Source organism: Bos taurus, chromosome 20 (genome assembly GCF_002263795.3).
Source record: "Bos taurus isolate L1 Dominette 01449 registration number 42190680 breed Hereford chromosome 20, ARS-UCD2.0, whole genome shotgun sequence".
NCBI classification, from domain to species: domain Eukaryota; kingdom Metazoa; phylum Chordata; class Mammalia; order Artiodactyla; family Bovidae; genus Bos; species Bos taurus.
This window is the reverse complement of record NC_037347.1, coordinates 3,099,794-3,116,043: the sequence shown is the minus strand read 5'-3', so window position 1 is coordinate 3,116,043 and position 16,250 is coordinate 3,099,794. Positions and strand designations below refer to the sequence as shown.

Sequence of the window (16,250 nt, the reverse complement as noted above, 5' to 3'; positions counted from 1 at the left end):
GGTGTTAGTGAAGGTTTATATTTTTTTGGCAAGTAAGTGTCACTATTTAACTTATATGCAGAGTACATCATGAGAAACGCTGGGCTGGAGGAAGCACAAACCGGAATCAAGATTGCTGGGAGAAATATCAATAACCTCAGATATGCAGATGACACCACCCTTATGGCAGAAAGTGAAGAGGAACCAAAAAGGCTCTTGATGAAAGTGAAAGAGGAGAGTGAAAAAGTTGGCTTAGAGCTCAACATTCAGAAAACTAAGATCATGGCATCTAGTCCCATCACTTCATGGGAAATAGATGGGGAAACAGTGGAAACAGTGTCAGAATTTATTTTTTGGGGCTCCAAAATCACTGCAGATAGTGATTGCAGCCATGAAATTAAAAGACGCTTGCTCCTTGGAAGGAAAGTTATGACCAACCTAGATAGCATATTCAAAAGCAGAGACATTACTTTGCCAACAAAGGTCCATCTAGTCAAGGCTATGGTTTTTCCAGTGGTCACGTATGGATGTGAGTGTTGGACTGTGAAGAAAGCTGAGCACCGAAGAATTGATGCTTTTGAACTGTGGTGTTGGAGAAGACTCTTGAGAGTCCCTTGGACTGCCAGGAGGTCCAACCAGTCTATCCTAAAGGGATCAGTCCTGGGTGTTCATTGGAAGGACTGATGCTAAAGCTGAAACTCCAATACTTTGGCCACCTCATGCAAAGAGTTGACTCATTGGAAAAGACTCTGATGCTGGGAGGGATTGGGGGCAGGAGGAGAAGGGGACGACAGAGGATGAGATGGCTGGATGGCATCACTGACTCGATGGACGTGAGTCTGAGTGAACTCCAGGAGTTGGTGATGGACAGGGAGGCCTGGCGTGCTGCGATTCATGCGGTTGCAAGGAGTCGGACATGACTGAGCGACTGAACTGAACTGAACTGAACTGCTGCTGCTACTGCTGCTAAGTTGCTTCAGTCATGTCTGACTCTGTGCGACACCATAGATGGCAGCCCACAAGGCTCCCCTGTCGCTAGGATTCTCCAGGCCAGAACACTGGAATGGGTTGCCATTTCCTTCTCCAATGCATGAAAGTGAAAAGTGAAAGTGAAGTCACTCAGTCCTGTCCGACTCTTAGTGACCCCATGGACTGTGGCCCACCAGGCTCCTCCGTCCATGGGATTTTTCCAGGCAAGAGTGCTGGAGTGCGGTGCCATTGCCTTCTCCCGAACTGAACTGAAGTGTCACTAAATAACACCAAATAACATGTACAGCAAATAACATTTCATATACCTCTAACAACCACCTCTGTATATATATATTTTTTGCAAGTGACACTGCTGCTGCTGCTGCTAAGTCGCTTCAGTCGTGTCTGACTCTGTGCGACCCCACAGACGGCAGCCCACGAGGCTCCCCCGTCCCTGGGATTCTCCAGGCAAGAACACTGGAGTGGGCCGCCATTTCCTTCTCCAATGCATGAAAGTGAAAAGTGAAAGTGAAGTCGCTCAGTCATTAGTGATCCCATGGACTGCAGCCTACCAGGCTCCTCTGCCCATAGGATTTTCTAGGCAAAAGTACTGGAGTGGGGTGCCATTATGTACACTAAATACCATTTCATATACCTCTAACAACCACCTCTGTATATATATATTTTTTGGCAAGTGACACTAAATAACATTTCATATACTCTAACAACCACTTCTGTATATAGTAGGTACTGTTATTTGCATTTTTCTAATGAGAAAAATGAAGCTCAGAGATAGCTTATCCAAAGGTCATGGTTTTGATTTAGAGCAAGACGCTGCCCAAATTTTTTTTTGGCTAATAGTAATGTATGGACACAATTCTGGGGAGTTTGTGATTAGTAACAAAAACAGCAAGACAAACAATTAAAAACATGATGGGCCTCAAAAAAATGGTAAATATAGTAGATTCAGAATAGAAGTAGATTGGGAGAGTAGGGCTGGAAGTAGCAGATTATAAACTCCTAAGGCATTAGTTACTTTCTTATTCATTTTACTCATCTCTAAAATTCTGAGACACATGTGTGCTTTTCACAGATGAGAAGTGAGACATCAGTTGATTTAACTAAAGAATGGGTAGCAGTAGTACTTGGTCGTGTCCAACTCTGCAACCCCTCAGACTGTAGCCCACCAGGGTCCTCTGTCCATGGAATTCTCCAGGCAAGAATACTGGAGTGGGTTGCTATGCCCTTCTCCAAAGAATGGGTAGACAAAGCTACTCTGAGAAAGCTTTTTGTTTTTAGGTCTTGAGTTCTATTTAGTAATAATACTAGAATCAATGTAACACTACAGTGTAAAAATTCTTTCACACACATTGTTCTAAGTGAAATGACATAGTAAATAGAGGTAAGTTTGGGGGCAAGTTCTGAAATATAGACAGAAGTACACGTTTCAAATAGGACAATGGTAGCTGATACAGAATCAGGAGGGGTGAATGAAGGTCTAAAAGACGGGCATGGACTACAATTTTGGGAAGCTATGGAGCTATAGGCTTTTAAGAAAGGAGCTTTTATTTCCTCCTATAGTTATGGCATTTGATTGATTGTTTTTCTCTCCCCACTAACTGGGTTACTTTGCAGAAAAGGAAGTTTGGTTTTATTAATATAACCCTGGGAAGTAGTATATAATGTAGTAGAAAATTTTTAGGCCTAAAAGTCAGGCACAGACTTGTTGAACCTGTTTGCTTTTCTCTTTTCCTTCATATTTCTGCCTTTTGAAGTCCCAATCGTGAAAGTAAATGGATTAAGTAACTTAACATCTACAAAAGGAAGCAAGCAGGAAATAGATTTGCTTCCCCTCACCGGTGGAGAGCGATACGCTATCAATCATACAAAAATTATCAAGACTTCACATAGATTTGGTGACCACATGCCATGCAGGTTGCATTAAAAGGTTCCAATCTACTGAGTCAGCTATGAAAAAGCCAGGTAAACACTTCAGACATGAAGGCTGGGGCATATATCCATGCAATAAAAGCAAGAAGAAGAGCTTCCATTATGGCTGATTTATTGTTGGGGGCTTTGAAAAGGATAAATGATTTCAGGGTAGATTGAAAAGTGTGGAATCGTAAGGACCATGGACCATTTTATCAAAGAAAGAATGAACAGTGCTGAGGATTATGTATTATTATTGGTCTTCTTTATTTGCAGCTGAAGCTGTTGTGTGAGATTCAAATAATGAAACTCTCATGAAATACAAGAATGGGCAGACGTCATGAATTTTCATATTTCGTCCTAGCTCTTGGTGTTTATAATCCATGATTTAGGCAATTTTGGACAGAATTTTTAAGCCCGACAGGCACTTTGTCCTCTCCAGCAACTTGCTGTCTAGCGCTGAAACCACCACAGGCCCCTTCTCTTTTGCAACTGGCTGCCACAGGAAGAACAGGCATCAGCAGCAGCCCTCCTGATCACCAAGGCCTACCGCAGGAAGCTGCTCTGAAAAGTTAACTAACTCTATAGGAAAGAGTTGCTTAACTGAGAGTCGGAAGAATGATAATGGGGTTGAACTGAAATTTGCCTTTGACTCAAAATTTCTCATCATAGCAGAGCGGGATATGAAGTGAAGTGAAGTGAAGTCGCTCAGTTGTGTCTGACTCTTTCAACCCTGTGGACTGTAGCCCACCATGCTCCTCCATCCATGGGATTCTCCAGGCAAGAATACTGGAGTGGGTTGCCATTTCTTTCTCCAGGGGATCTTCCCAACCCAGGGATTGAACCTGGGTCTCCCGCATTGTAGGCAGACACTTTACCATCTGAGCCACCAGGGAAAATATGGTGTGAGAGGCAAATTCAAAAACAAAAGGTCTACTTTGGTGATGCAGCAGTTTAGAGTTGACTCCACCTTCTAGACTGACGACTGAAGATTCAATTTGACTATATGAAGATTCAATTTCACCTCTGTAAAACGTGCTTACTACCACCTACTTTGTTTTGAGAAATTAAAGATTAGAGAGAGAAAGTGTGTAAAGTCTGTAACATAGTACCCAACTCTAGTAGTTCTCCCTTTTCACTCCCCCTTTATTTTCCTGGCTATTTCAACTCCTGAAACACCAAGCCTGTCATTCGATTTAGCTAATCTGTATCTTTCTTCTCTTTTTAGCATGTTTTTGGTGAGAGAGACTAAAGAACAAGGCCTCTAAGTTTCTAAACATTCTCGGAATGCTTTACTTCTTTATTACATTTATAACATTAACTCCAACTCAAGAACATGCTCGTAACAACATATATTCTTTATTAATAATGAAAATTTTAATAATAATCAACTTGATTAAGGTAATTTCTGATGGTTTCTAGTTGGTTTTCGCTTGCCCCCACCTTTTCCTGTTTTGCCTTCTGTGCCATCTTTTGCTTTCTTGGAATGCAACCTCATCCCTGTCACAGCTCATCTTCAGAGGCTTTCCCTGATCACTTCTAAAAAAGCCATAGAATCTTTCCCTATTCACTATTTTAAGTCTTGTTTAGCACTTATGATGATTTGATATTTTACATGTGTGTGTTTACTGTTCTCCCTCATCCCTAGAATATAAACTTCACGTTAGCAGAGACCTTGCCTATCTTATTCTTTTCAGTACTATCAGGATCTAGAATGGAGCCTGGCACATAGCATGTGCACAGTCAATATTTATTAAATGAATGAGTTGAGAGCCATTATTAAGAGTGGACTTTTGTAAGCCCTGTGCTGGCCTCTATATGTAAGAGTATGGGGGTAGGTAATGGTGGTTTCCCCCGCAGCCAGTCTCTCCCAGCAGGAAGCTTCCATAAGCCTCCTATACTTCTCCATCAGAGGGCAGACAGAATGAAGACCACAATCACAGAAAACTAACCAAACTGATCACACGGACCACATCCTTGTCTAACTCAGTGAAACTGTGAGCCATGCTGTGTAGGGCCACCCAAGACGGACAGGTCATAGTGGAGAGTTCTGACAAAATGTGGTCCGCTGGAGACGGGAATGGCAAACCACTTCAGTTTTCTTGCCTTGAGAACATCATGAACAGTATAAAAAGGCAAAAAACCAGGACACTGAAAGATGAACTCCCCAGCATATAGGTGCCCAAATATGCTACTGGAGAAGAGCAGAGAAATAACTCCAGAAAGAATGAAGAGACAGAGCCAAAGAGAAAACAACACCTAGTTGTGGATGTGACTGATGACGGAAGTAAAGTCCGATGCTGTAAAGAGCAATGCTGCATAGGAACCTGGAATGGTAGGTCCACGAATCAAGGTAAATTGGAAGTGATCAAACAGGAGATGGCAAGAGTGAACATCGGAATTTTAGGAATCAGTGAACTAAAATGGAGTGGAATGGGTGAATTTAATTCTGATGACCATTGTATCTACTACGGTGGGCAGGAATCCCTTAGAAGAAATGGAGCAGCCCTCATAGTCAACAGAGTCGGAAATGCAGTACTTGGGTGCAATCTCAAAAATGACAGAATGATCTCTGTTCGTTCCCAAGGCAAAACATTCAATATAACAGTAATGCAAGCCTATGCCCCAAGAACTAACGCCGAAGAAGTTGAAGTTGAATGGTTCTATGAAGGCCTACAAGGCCTTTTAAAGCTAATACCAAAAAAAGGTGTCCTTTTCATCATCGGGGACTGGAACACAAAAGTAGTAAGTCAGGAAATACCTGGAGTAACACGAAAGTTTGGCCTTGGAGTACAAAATGAAGCAGGGTAAAAGCTAACAGAGTTTTGCCAAGAGAACGCACTGGTCATAGCAAACACCCCTTTCCCACAACACAAGAGACAACTCTACACAAGGACATCACCAGAAGGTCAATACCGAAATCAGACTGATTATATTCTTTGCAGCCGAAGATGGAGAAACTCTATACGGTCAGGAAAAACAAGACTGGGAGCTGATGGTGGCTCAGATCATGAACTCCTTATTGCAAAATTCAGACTTAAATTGAAGAAAGTAGGGAAAACCACACTAGACCATTCAGGTATTACCTAATCAAATCCCTTGTGATTATACAGTGGAAGTGACAGATAGACTCAAGGGATTAGATCTGATAGACATAGTGCCTAAAGAACTATGGATGGAGGTTCGTGACATTGTACTGAAGGTGGTGATCAAGACATCTCCAAGAAAAAGAAATGCAAAAAGGCAAAATGGTTGTCTGAGGAGGCCTTACAAATAGCTGAAAAAAGAAGAGAAGTGAAAGGCAAAGGAGAAAAGGAAAGATATACCCATCTGAATGCAGAGTTCCAAAGAATAGCAAGGAGAGATAAGAAAGCCTTCCTAAGTGATTAACGCAAAGAAATGGAGGAAAACAATAAAATGGGAAAGACTAGAGATCTCTTCAAGAAAATTAGAGATACCAAGGGAACATTTCATGCAAAGATGGGCACAGTGAAGGACCAAAATGGTATGGACCTAACAGAAGCAGAACATTAAGATGAGGTGGCAAGAATACACAGAAGAACTGTACAAAAAAGATCTTCATGACCTAGCTAACCATGATGGTGTGATCACTCACCTAGAGCCAGACATCCAGGAATGTGAAGTCAAGTGGGCCTTAGAAAGCATCACTACGAACAAAGCTAGTGGAGAGGATGGAATTCCAGTTGAGCTATTTCAAATTCTAATGATGTTGTTAAAATGTTACACTCAACATGCCAGCAAATTTGGAAAACTCAGCAGTGGCCACAGGACTGGAAAAGGTCAGTTTTCATTCCAATCCCAAAGAAATGCAATGCTAAAGAATGTTCAAACTACCACATGATTACATTCAAGTTACACGATAGCAAAGTAATGCTGAAAATTCTCCAAGTGAGGCTTCAACAATACGTGAACTGTGAACTTCCAGATGTTCAAGCTGGATTTAGAAAAGGCAGAGGAACCCAAGATCAAATTGCCAACATCCCCTGGATCACAGAAAAAGCAAGAGAGTTCCAGAAAAACATCTACTTCTGCTTTATTGACTATACCAAAACCTTTGATTGTGTGGATCAAAACAAACTGTGGAAAATTCAAGAGACAGGAATACCAGAGCACCTTACCTGCTTCCTGAGAAATCTGTATGCAGGTCAAGAAGCAACAGTTAGAACCAGACATGGAACAACAGATTTGTTCCAAATTGGGAAAGGAGTATGTCAAAGCTGTATACTGACACCCTGCTTACTTAAATTATATGCAGAGCACATCATGTGAAATGCTGGGCTGGATGAAGCACAAGCTGGAATCAAGATTTCCAGGAGAAATATCAATAACCTCAGATATGCAGATGATACCACCCTTATGGTAGAAAGTGAAGAGGAACTAAAGAGCCTTTTGATGAAAATGAAAGAGGAGAGTGAAAAAGTTGGCTTAAAACTCAACATTCAAAAAACTAAGATCATGGCATCTGGTCCCATCACTTCAAGGCAAATAGATGGGGAAGCAATGGAAACAGTAGACTTTCTTTTCTTTGGCTCCAAAATCACTGCAGATGATGACTGCAGCCACGAAATTAAAAGGTGCTTGCTCCTTGGAAGAAAAGCTATGACCAACCTAGAGAGCATATTAAAAAGCAGAGACATTACTTTGCCAACAAAGGTCCATCTAGTCAAAGCCATGGTTTTTCCAGTAGTCAAGTATGAATGTGAGAGTTGGATCACAAATAAAGCTGAGCGCTGAAGAATTGATGCTTTTGAACTGTGGTACTGGAGAAGACTCTTGAGGGTCCCTTGGACAGCGGGGAGATCCAACCAGTCCATCCTAAAAGAAATCAGTTCTGAATATTCAATGGAAGGACTGATGCCGAAACGGATATTCCAATACTTTGACTGCCTGATACAAAGAACTGATTCATTGGAAAAGACCCTGATGCTGGGGAAGATTGAAGGCAGGAGGAGAAGGGGACGACAGAGGAGGAGATGGTTGGATGGCATCACCGACTCAATGGACATGAGTTTGAGTAAGCTCCAGGAGTTGGTGATGGACAGGGAAGTCTGGTGTGCTGCAGTCTATGGGGTTGCAAAAAGTTGGACACGACTGAGCAACTGAACTGAACTGAACTGAATAGTGGTGGTGGATGGGCAATTTAAAACAGGAAAAATATAATCACTTTTGTCATTTATCTTTCTCTCTTCCCATATGAGAGCTGGCCCCAAACTAAGAATGCTAGTGAATGATTAAGAAAAAAATTTAATACCATGTCAAGCATTTTAGGCAAGTCACTATTCTATCACTGGTTCAACTGTTTTGTACCTCCCTCTCATTTTTCTCACTGAGGCTACAGTGGAACTGAAGTTTGCTTATAACTCAAATAATACCTGTAAATGTCTTTTTGAACATTTTTCACTGTTGGAAAAGAAGAAACACAAGTAATTACTTTCAACAGTCTAATCCTCTTTCTTGAAGACAGAGGGCACAATTCACCTGCCAAACTGTGACCTGTATCAGGCGGACCCAGCAGGGTGGTAAGGTGAAGAGGAATGGGTTTTAAAGACTCCTAGAGCAGGCAGTTACTAGTTGTATGACCTTAGGCAAGTTGTTTTACCTCTCTGGGCAGCAGCTTACTCATCTGTATAGTGAAAACAATATTACCTAATTAATTCATTCAATATATACTTATTGAGCACTTACTATATGTTAGTAACTGGGAAAAAAGTAGTGATCAACACAGTCAAGGAGGAAGCGTACAACAAGTAGGAAATAAGGACAAACAATACTATTAACATCTCTGATCTAGTTTTAGTATGCAGAGTGCTTCTGAGAATGAAATGAATGAAGAACACATATGAAAACACTTATGACTGCATCATGTACAGAGTCCACGTCTATGCTCAGTACATTCGTAAGTGGCAGCGCTGGAACTTAAATTCAAGTTCAGTATTCCCTCCATTATGCCACTTTGTCAAGATTCCTTTGAGAGACTTGTTAAAATGCAGATTTCAGGCTGAAGATCACAGTTTGTGAGTACAACATAGCCATCTGCAAGTAATTCAAAACCTTCAAGTACTGCTATGAGATGAGATAAAAGAATGTTAAGACAAACTGTAATAAAAAAAGACAAGACTTCAGTTTCTGTCCATGAAGGATTAACTGCTATGAGAATTTTTTCCTTCTGCCATAAACAACTAGAAAACAGGACAAAATATATGAAACAACATTTTTCAATTACTGCACAAGAAGCAGTATAGGACTATTAAACCAGAGAGGAGGGAGACAAATGAGGTAATACCTACACAACTGCTCAAGCCTATTGCCCAAAGCAGCTTCCAGGCTGCTGGCCAGGAAAGGGGAACCCAAACAAAGCCAAGTGGTCTCAGTGAGTTGAATCTGGGGAGGCTGAGGCAGCTGGAACTTCTGCGACTGAGTATCAGAGAGTGGGAACTATGTGAGAAGAGAGCTCTGAAGATCTGTAGAGGAGTTCTCTCCAGTCTTTGAACAATGTAACAGAGACACATAACACGTGTAATTGGAGTTCCAGAAGGAGAGACAGAGAGAGAGGTAGACTGTAATTATTTGAATGCAAACTGATTACATCATTTGATGGTGTAGATTATAAACCTTAGAGTACCACTAAAAATTAAGAAGTATGGCTAATAAGCTCATAGGGGATATAGAATGGAGTCATAAAAAACATTTAATTAATCCAAACTAAAAGAAGGGAGGAAAAAGAGACAAAGCAAGAAAAAACAAATAGCAGTATTGTAGATTTAAACTCAAATATACTGGTAGTTATATTACATGTTAATGGCTGAAACACTTTATTAATAGGAGGCAGAGATAGTCAGATTTCGTATAAAAATGTGACCCAACTATATGCTATATGTTAGGCAAATATGTCCATATCCTAATCCCTGAAACTTGTGAATGTGTTAGGTTACACAGCAGAGAATAAAGCTGCAGATGGGTTAAGGTTGCTAGTCAGTTGAACTAAAAATAGGGGGATTATCCCTGATTATATGGGTAGCTGCTGCTGCTAAGTCACTTCAGTCGTGTCCGACTCTGTGGATCCCCACAGACGGCAGCCCACCAGGCCCCGCCGTCCCTGGGATTCTCCAGGCAAGAACACTGGAGTGGGTCACCATTTCTTCCTCCAATGCATGAAAGTGAAAAGTGAAAGTGAAGTCGCTCAGTCGTTAGCAATCCCATGGACTGCAGCCTACCAGGCTCCTCCGTCCATGGGATTTTCCAGGCAAGAGTACTGGAGTGGGATGCCATTGCCTTCTCCCGATTATATGGGTAGGCCCAAGGTAATTCCAAGGGTCCTTGAAAGTGAAAGAGAGGCAGAAGACATCAGAATCAACTGGAGACGCACCTGTGGGAGAATGCTCAGATATTCAGTGCTGCTGGCTTTGCAGACGGAGGACAGGAGCCAGGACAAGGCATGCAGGCAATCTCTAGAGGCTGAAGAAGGCAGGAAACAGCTCTGCTGACACTTTGATTTTAGTCTGGTGAGACCCACGCTAGATTTATGAAGTAAAGAACTACAGAACAAATTTATGTTGTTTTAAGTCATCAGGTTTGTAAAAAGGTGTTGCAACAGAAAATACCTCATGTCGATAAGAAACCAACTTTAAATACAGAGACACACAGAAAGATTAAAAGTGAAATGATGGAAAAAGAGGCTAACTGTAATCAAAAGAATGCTGGAGAGGCTAGTAATACCAGACAAAGTAGATTTCTGAGGAAAGAATATTGCCAGAAATAAACTGTGTCATTTCATAAGGATAAAGGGGTAAATTAATCAAGGGGACATAACAATCCTAAATATATATACACGCACTTGATAACAGAGCTTCAAAATACTTCATACAAAAACTGATAGCAGTAAAAGGAGAAATGGACAAATTGATAATTATGGTTAGAGGCTTTAGCACTTATCTTTTGGTAACTCAAAGGACAAGTAGAAAACAGACAAACAGACAAAAAAATAACCGGTAAAAATACAGAAAATGTGAACATTATCAAGCAATTAGATCTGACGGTTAGAGAACATTCTTCCCAACAACAATGGAATACACACCCATTTCAAGTGCTCCTGAAACATTCACTGTACTTTGGACCATAAAAAAGATCCAATAACAACAACTGAGTATATTCTATGACTAAAATAAAATTAAACTAGAATTAATAACAGAACTATCAGAAATTAAACAATGTGCTTCTAAGTAATACCTCATTGGTAAAAGAAGAAATCACTACGGTAATTAGAAAATACTTTTAACTGAATAGAAAAAGTCCCCAAATAAATAAAAATTTTATGAGCGATAGCCACAGCAGTGCTTAAAGCACTAGATCTGTATATGAGAAAAGAAAAAAGGTCTAAGATCAGCAATGTAAGCTTCTACTTGAAAAACTAGAAAAGGAAAAGCAAATAAACTGAAGGAAGGAAATTATAAAGATCATACATGAAGTCAATGAAATAAAAAACAGAACAATAGAGAAATCAGTGAAAAATGAAAACTGGTTCTCTGTACAAAATTAATAAACCTAGAGCCAGTATTCCCAAGAAAAAAAACACACAGACTGCCAATGTTAGGGATTAAAGAGGGAACATTACTAGAGATCCTACAGAAATCAAACTGTATAACAAGAGGATGGTGGTGGTAGTTTAGTCACTAAGTCATGTCCTACTCTTGCAGCCCCAGGGACTGTAGCCTGACAGACTACTCCGTCCATGGGATTTCCCAGGCAAGACTACTGGATTGGGTTGCCATTTCCTTCTCTAGGGTGTCTTTCCCACCCAGGGATTGATCTGTCTCCTACATTGCAGGCGGATTCTTTACCACTGAGCCACCACGGAAGCCATAACAAGAGGGTAACATGAACAATTTTATGCCAATAATGTCAGATAAACTTCAGATGAAATGAATAATTTCCCTTAAAGATATAGGTATCAAATGCTACTCAAGATATAATAGGAGACTGGAATAGTCCTGTATCCATTAAAGAAATTTAATTTATAGTTAAAAACCTTCTAACAAAGAAAAATCTAGGCCTAGTGCTTTCAGTAGGGAATTCTATTAAACATTTAAGGAAGAACTGATAACAATTCTACACAAACTCTTTAAGAAAATGAGAGGAGGGGACATTTCTCAATTCATTTCTGAGAGCCCTATATCAATACCAAAACAAGGCAAAGATACGAGAAGAACAGAAAATTATTAACGAAGAACTACAGAAGAATCCATCATAGCTGTCGTGAACCTATTATAGATGTAAAAATATGTATCTAAATTTTAGAAAGTTTTATCTATTAATTTATAAGCAGGACAATATGTCGTAACCCAGTGTTGAATGCAAGGTTGCTTTAACATTCAAATACCCATCAATATGATGGCTAATACCATGCAATGTATTAACAGACACAACGAAAACCCTAAGATTGTCTTAGTATACGCAGGAAAAATGTGATAAAATTCAACACCCATTCATGGTAATACTCTCAGAAAACTACAAAAGAAAGACATTTTCCTAACAAGATAAAGAAGCTCTACAAAAAAACCTAGTAAATGAAGTAAAAGTCTCTCAGTCTTGTCTGACTCTTTGTGGCCCCATGGACTGTATAGTCTATGGAATTCTCCAGGCCAGAAAGCTGGAGTGGGAAGCCGTTCCCTTCTCCAGGGGATCTTCCCACTCAGGAATCGAACCCAGGTCTCCCACACCACAAGTGAATTCTTTACCAGCTGAGCCACAAGGGAAGCCCAAGAATACTGGAGTGGGTAGCCTATCCCTTCTCCAGCGGATCTGCCTGTCCCAGGAATCGAACCTAGAGCTAGCTAATCTTATACTGAATGGTGAAATAATATATCTTTCTCCATAACACTGAAGACAAGGGAAAAGTGTTTGCTACCATCACTTCCATTCAACATTTTACTATAGGCTCTAGCCAGTGTAATAAGGTATGAAGAAAAGCCATACAGATTCAAAGAGGTAAAACTATCTTTATTTGCAGACATAACTATGTAGAAAGACACATCTATCATGAAGAAATCGTAACAGATGCTACCAGAATTAATAAGTCAGTTTAGCAAGGTTACAGAGTACATGGTCAACATATAAAGAAATCAACTGCAATTCTACATGGTAGCAAAAACAACCGATATTGAAATCAATACCATTTACAAAAGCATAAAAACATAAAATACTTAGTTGGATAAGACTTAATATTCAAAACTTCAAAAATGCTGTTGAGAAAATATAAAGAAGATCCAAATAAATGGAAAGATATGCCATTTTCAAGAACTGAACACTCAATATTGCTAAGACGTCAGTTCTCCCCAAATTGGGCTACAGATTCAATGTAACCCAATAAAAATTCTCCTGCTCATTCTTTAATCTAACAAGAGAAATTGACAAGTTGACTCTAATATTTATTAAAAAAAAAAAAAGGCAAAGGCCAGAATAGTCAAGACAATTTATAATGAAAAAAAAAAAATTAGAAGGCCACACTATCTGATTTTGAGACTTACTATAAAATTAGGATAGTACAGAAATGGCACAAAGTAGTCTAATAGATAAAGAATGTTCTTCAACAATGTGCTAGAACAATTGAATATCCATGTTAAAAAAAGAATTCTAGCTTTTACCTCATAATAGTGAGTGAAAGTTGCTTAGTCGCATCCAATTCTTTGTGACTGCAAGAATTAATACAATCCATGGAATTCTCCAGGCCAGAATACTGGAGTGGGTAGCCTTTCCGTTCTCCAGGGGATCTTCCCAACCCAGGGATTGAACCCAGGTCTCCCGCATTGCAGGCGGATTCTTTACCAGCTGAGCCACAAGGGAAGCCTCTTATAATATGATGTACAAAAATAAATTGGATGGAACATAGACCTAAACATAAAAGCTAAAACTATAAAACTTTTAGAAGAAAACACAGAAAAAAACCTTTATGGCCTCAGGTTAATAAGCAAAGATTTCTTAGGATAGGACACAAAAGACATGATCTCTAACAGAAAAAAATAATTGGACTTCCTCAAAATTGAAAACTTTTACTCTTCAGAAGATACTGTTAAGAAAATAAAAAAAGACAAGACAAAGTTGAAAAAATATTTGCAAAACATGTATTTGAGAAAAGGTTTGTATCCACAATATATAACAAACACTTTCAAGATAAAATAACTCAGAAAAACTGGGTAGAAGATTGGAACAACTACTTTACCAAGAAGACAGATAAATGGCAAATAAGCATGAAAAGATGCCCAAATTAACATCCATTAGTGAGATGCAAAATCAAAACACAAAGAGAGTCCACTTCATGCCCATTAAAATGATTGATAATCGGGACTTCCTTGGCAGTCCAGTGGTTAAGAATCTGCCTTGCAATGCAGGGAACGTGGGTTCAATCCCTGGTTGGGGAACTAAGTTCCTACATGCCATGGAGCAGCTAAGCCCAAGTGCCTCAACTACTTGAGACTGAGCAGGGAAACTACAATGAAAGATCTTGCATGAAACAAAAATGATAGCTCTTGCATGCCGTGTCTAAGATCCAAAGCAGCCTCTGTCTCCTACCCCCCAAAAGACTGAAAATAACAAGTGTTAGGGAAAGTAGAGGGCAACTGGAGCCCTTATACATTGCTGCAGGGAGCAAAATGGTACAGTCACTTTGGAATAGTTTGGTAGATTTCAACAATGTTAAATATACATCTAGCATACAACCCAGAAATTTCACTTTGGTATTTACTCAAGAGAAATATTTGTCCATAGAAAGACTTGTGCATGAATGTTCATAGTAGCATTATCAAAACAACCAAATAATGGAAACAACCCAAATGTTATCAGTTGGTGAAAATATATTAACAAATTAACAAATGTGGTAACGTATACCATGGAATAATACTGAGCAACAGAAAGATAAAAACTGATTCGCAAAATAAGGCATTATGCTAAATGGAAGCAGCCAGACACAAAGGACTGTATGTTACATGATTCCACTCATATGAAATTCTGGAAAAAGCAAACTACAGTGAGAGAAAGTAGACAGTAGTTGCTTGGGGCTGGAACTAGGGGGAGGGATTGATTAGAAGGGGTCATGAGGGAGCTTTTGTGGTGATGAAAATGTTCTGTATCTTGGCTGTGGTGGTTCATGACTATGTATAGACATTTGTCAAGATGCACTGAACTGTTCATTTAAAATCAATAATTTTTACATTGTGTAAATTGTACTTTAATAAAGCTGATTAAAAATAAACTGTACATCAAAATATGAAAAAGGGTATTTTCTGTCTTTTAAGTAATAGTTACAATCTTTCACTTTGGTTAAACAGTCTTCCCCCATGATCATCTCAAAAGCACCTACTCTAAGAGACCACAACCAAATTCTTCCTCTGAAAACAATGCTCTCTCTGATACTCACCAAGAGCAGTGAGTCCCTCTGAGATGGATGTGAGGACATACAGGAGTACAGGAGGATCTAAGCTGGTGATGAAGCTCATGTGGTCCTGGGTGAGACATTCCAAGAGTGGATAATACGACTGGCTCAGTTTCCGATATTGCTATAATAGAAATACTAAATGTCAAGCCACAGGGAAGCAAAAGACATGCTACAGTCAGTGAAAACTGACATGTATAAGACTGGAAATTGTGACCTTATTTACACATAAATATATAAATAAACACAAACATAAAGATATATAAAATAATTAGGTTGGTGCAAACATAATTGCAGTTTCAGACTGTGAATTTTAAATAATTATGAAAATGAAAGTGTGAAACTGTTAGTCGCCCAATCATGTCTGACTCTTTGTAATCCCGTGGACTGCAGTCCGCCAGGCTTCTCTGTCCATGGGATTCTCCAGGCAAGAATGCTGGAGTGGGTTGCCATGCCCTTCTTCAGGGGATCTTCCCGACCCAGGGATTGAACCCAGGTCTCCAGCATTGCTGGTAGACTCTTTACCATTTGAGCTAGCCAGGAAGCCTGGGTATAAATCATTTTAAACTAGGCTCAAATGCATTTTTTTAAAATCAAAATAGGAACCATTACAATCAACACATTTTTGCCAATGAGAAATAAGTTTGTTTATTCCTGCAGCATAAAAATCCACGCTTTGGGATTCGATGAACTCATGAAAAGCATTTTCTGCTTCCCGCTGGTTGTGGAAGCATTTTCCCTGAACAAAGTCGATATGCTTGAAGACGTGGTGGTCGGTTGGTGAGAGGTCAGGTGAATATGGCAGACGAGGCAAAACTTCACAGCCCAATTCATTCCATCTTTGAAGCATCGGTCGTGCGATATGCAGTCGGGCGTTGTTGTAGAAAAGAACTGGGCCTTTTCTGTTGATCAATGCTGGCTGCAGGCA

General features: G+C 39.7%; 1 protein-coding gene across 6 annotated transcripts in view; it reads right to left on the bottom strand.

Annotated features, from left to right (window-relative positions):
• The window catches only part of RANBP17 (RAN binding protein 17), a 383,888-nt gene that overhangs the window by 33,429 nt on the left and 334,209 nt on the right, over positions 1-16,250 (bottom strand). For all 6 annotated transcript variants that reach the window (XR_009491905.1, XM_059878829.1, XM_059878830.1 and 3 more), the window contains one exon: positions 15,308-15,446. Coding sequence is in view for 5 of the 6 variants with exons in the window: in XM_059878829.1 (XP_059734812.1) it covers positions 15,308-15,446 (139 nt within the window). In the remaining variant the exon portion in view is untranslated. The remainder of the gene's footprint in view (positions 1-15,307; positions 15,447-16,250) is intronic.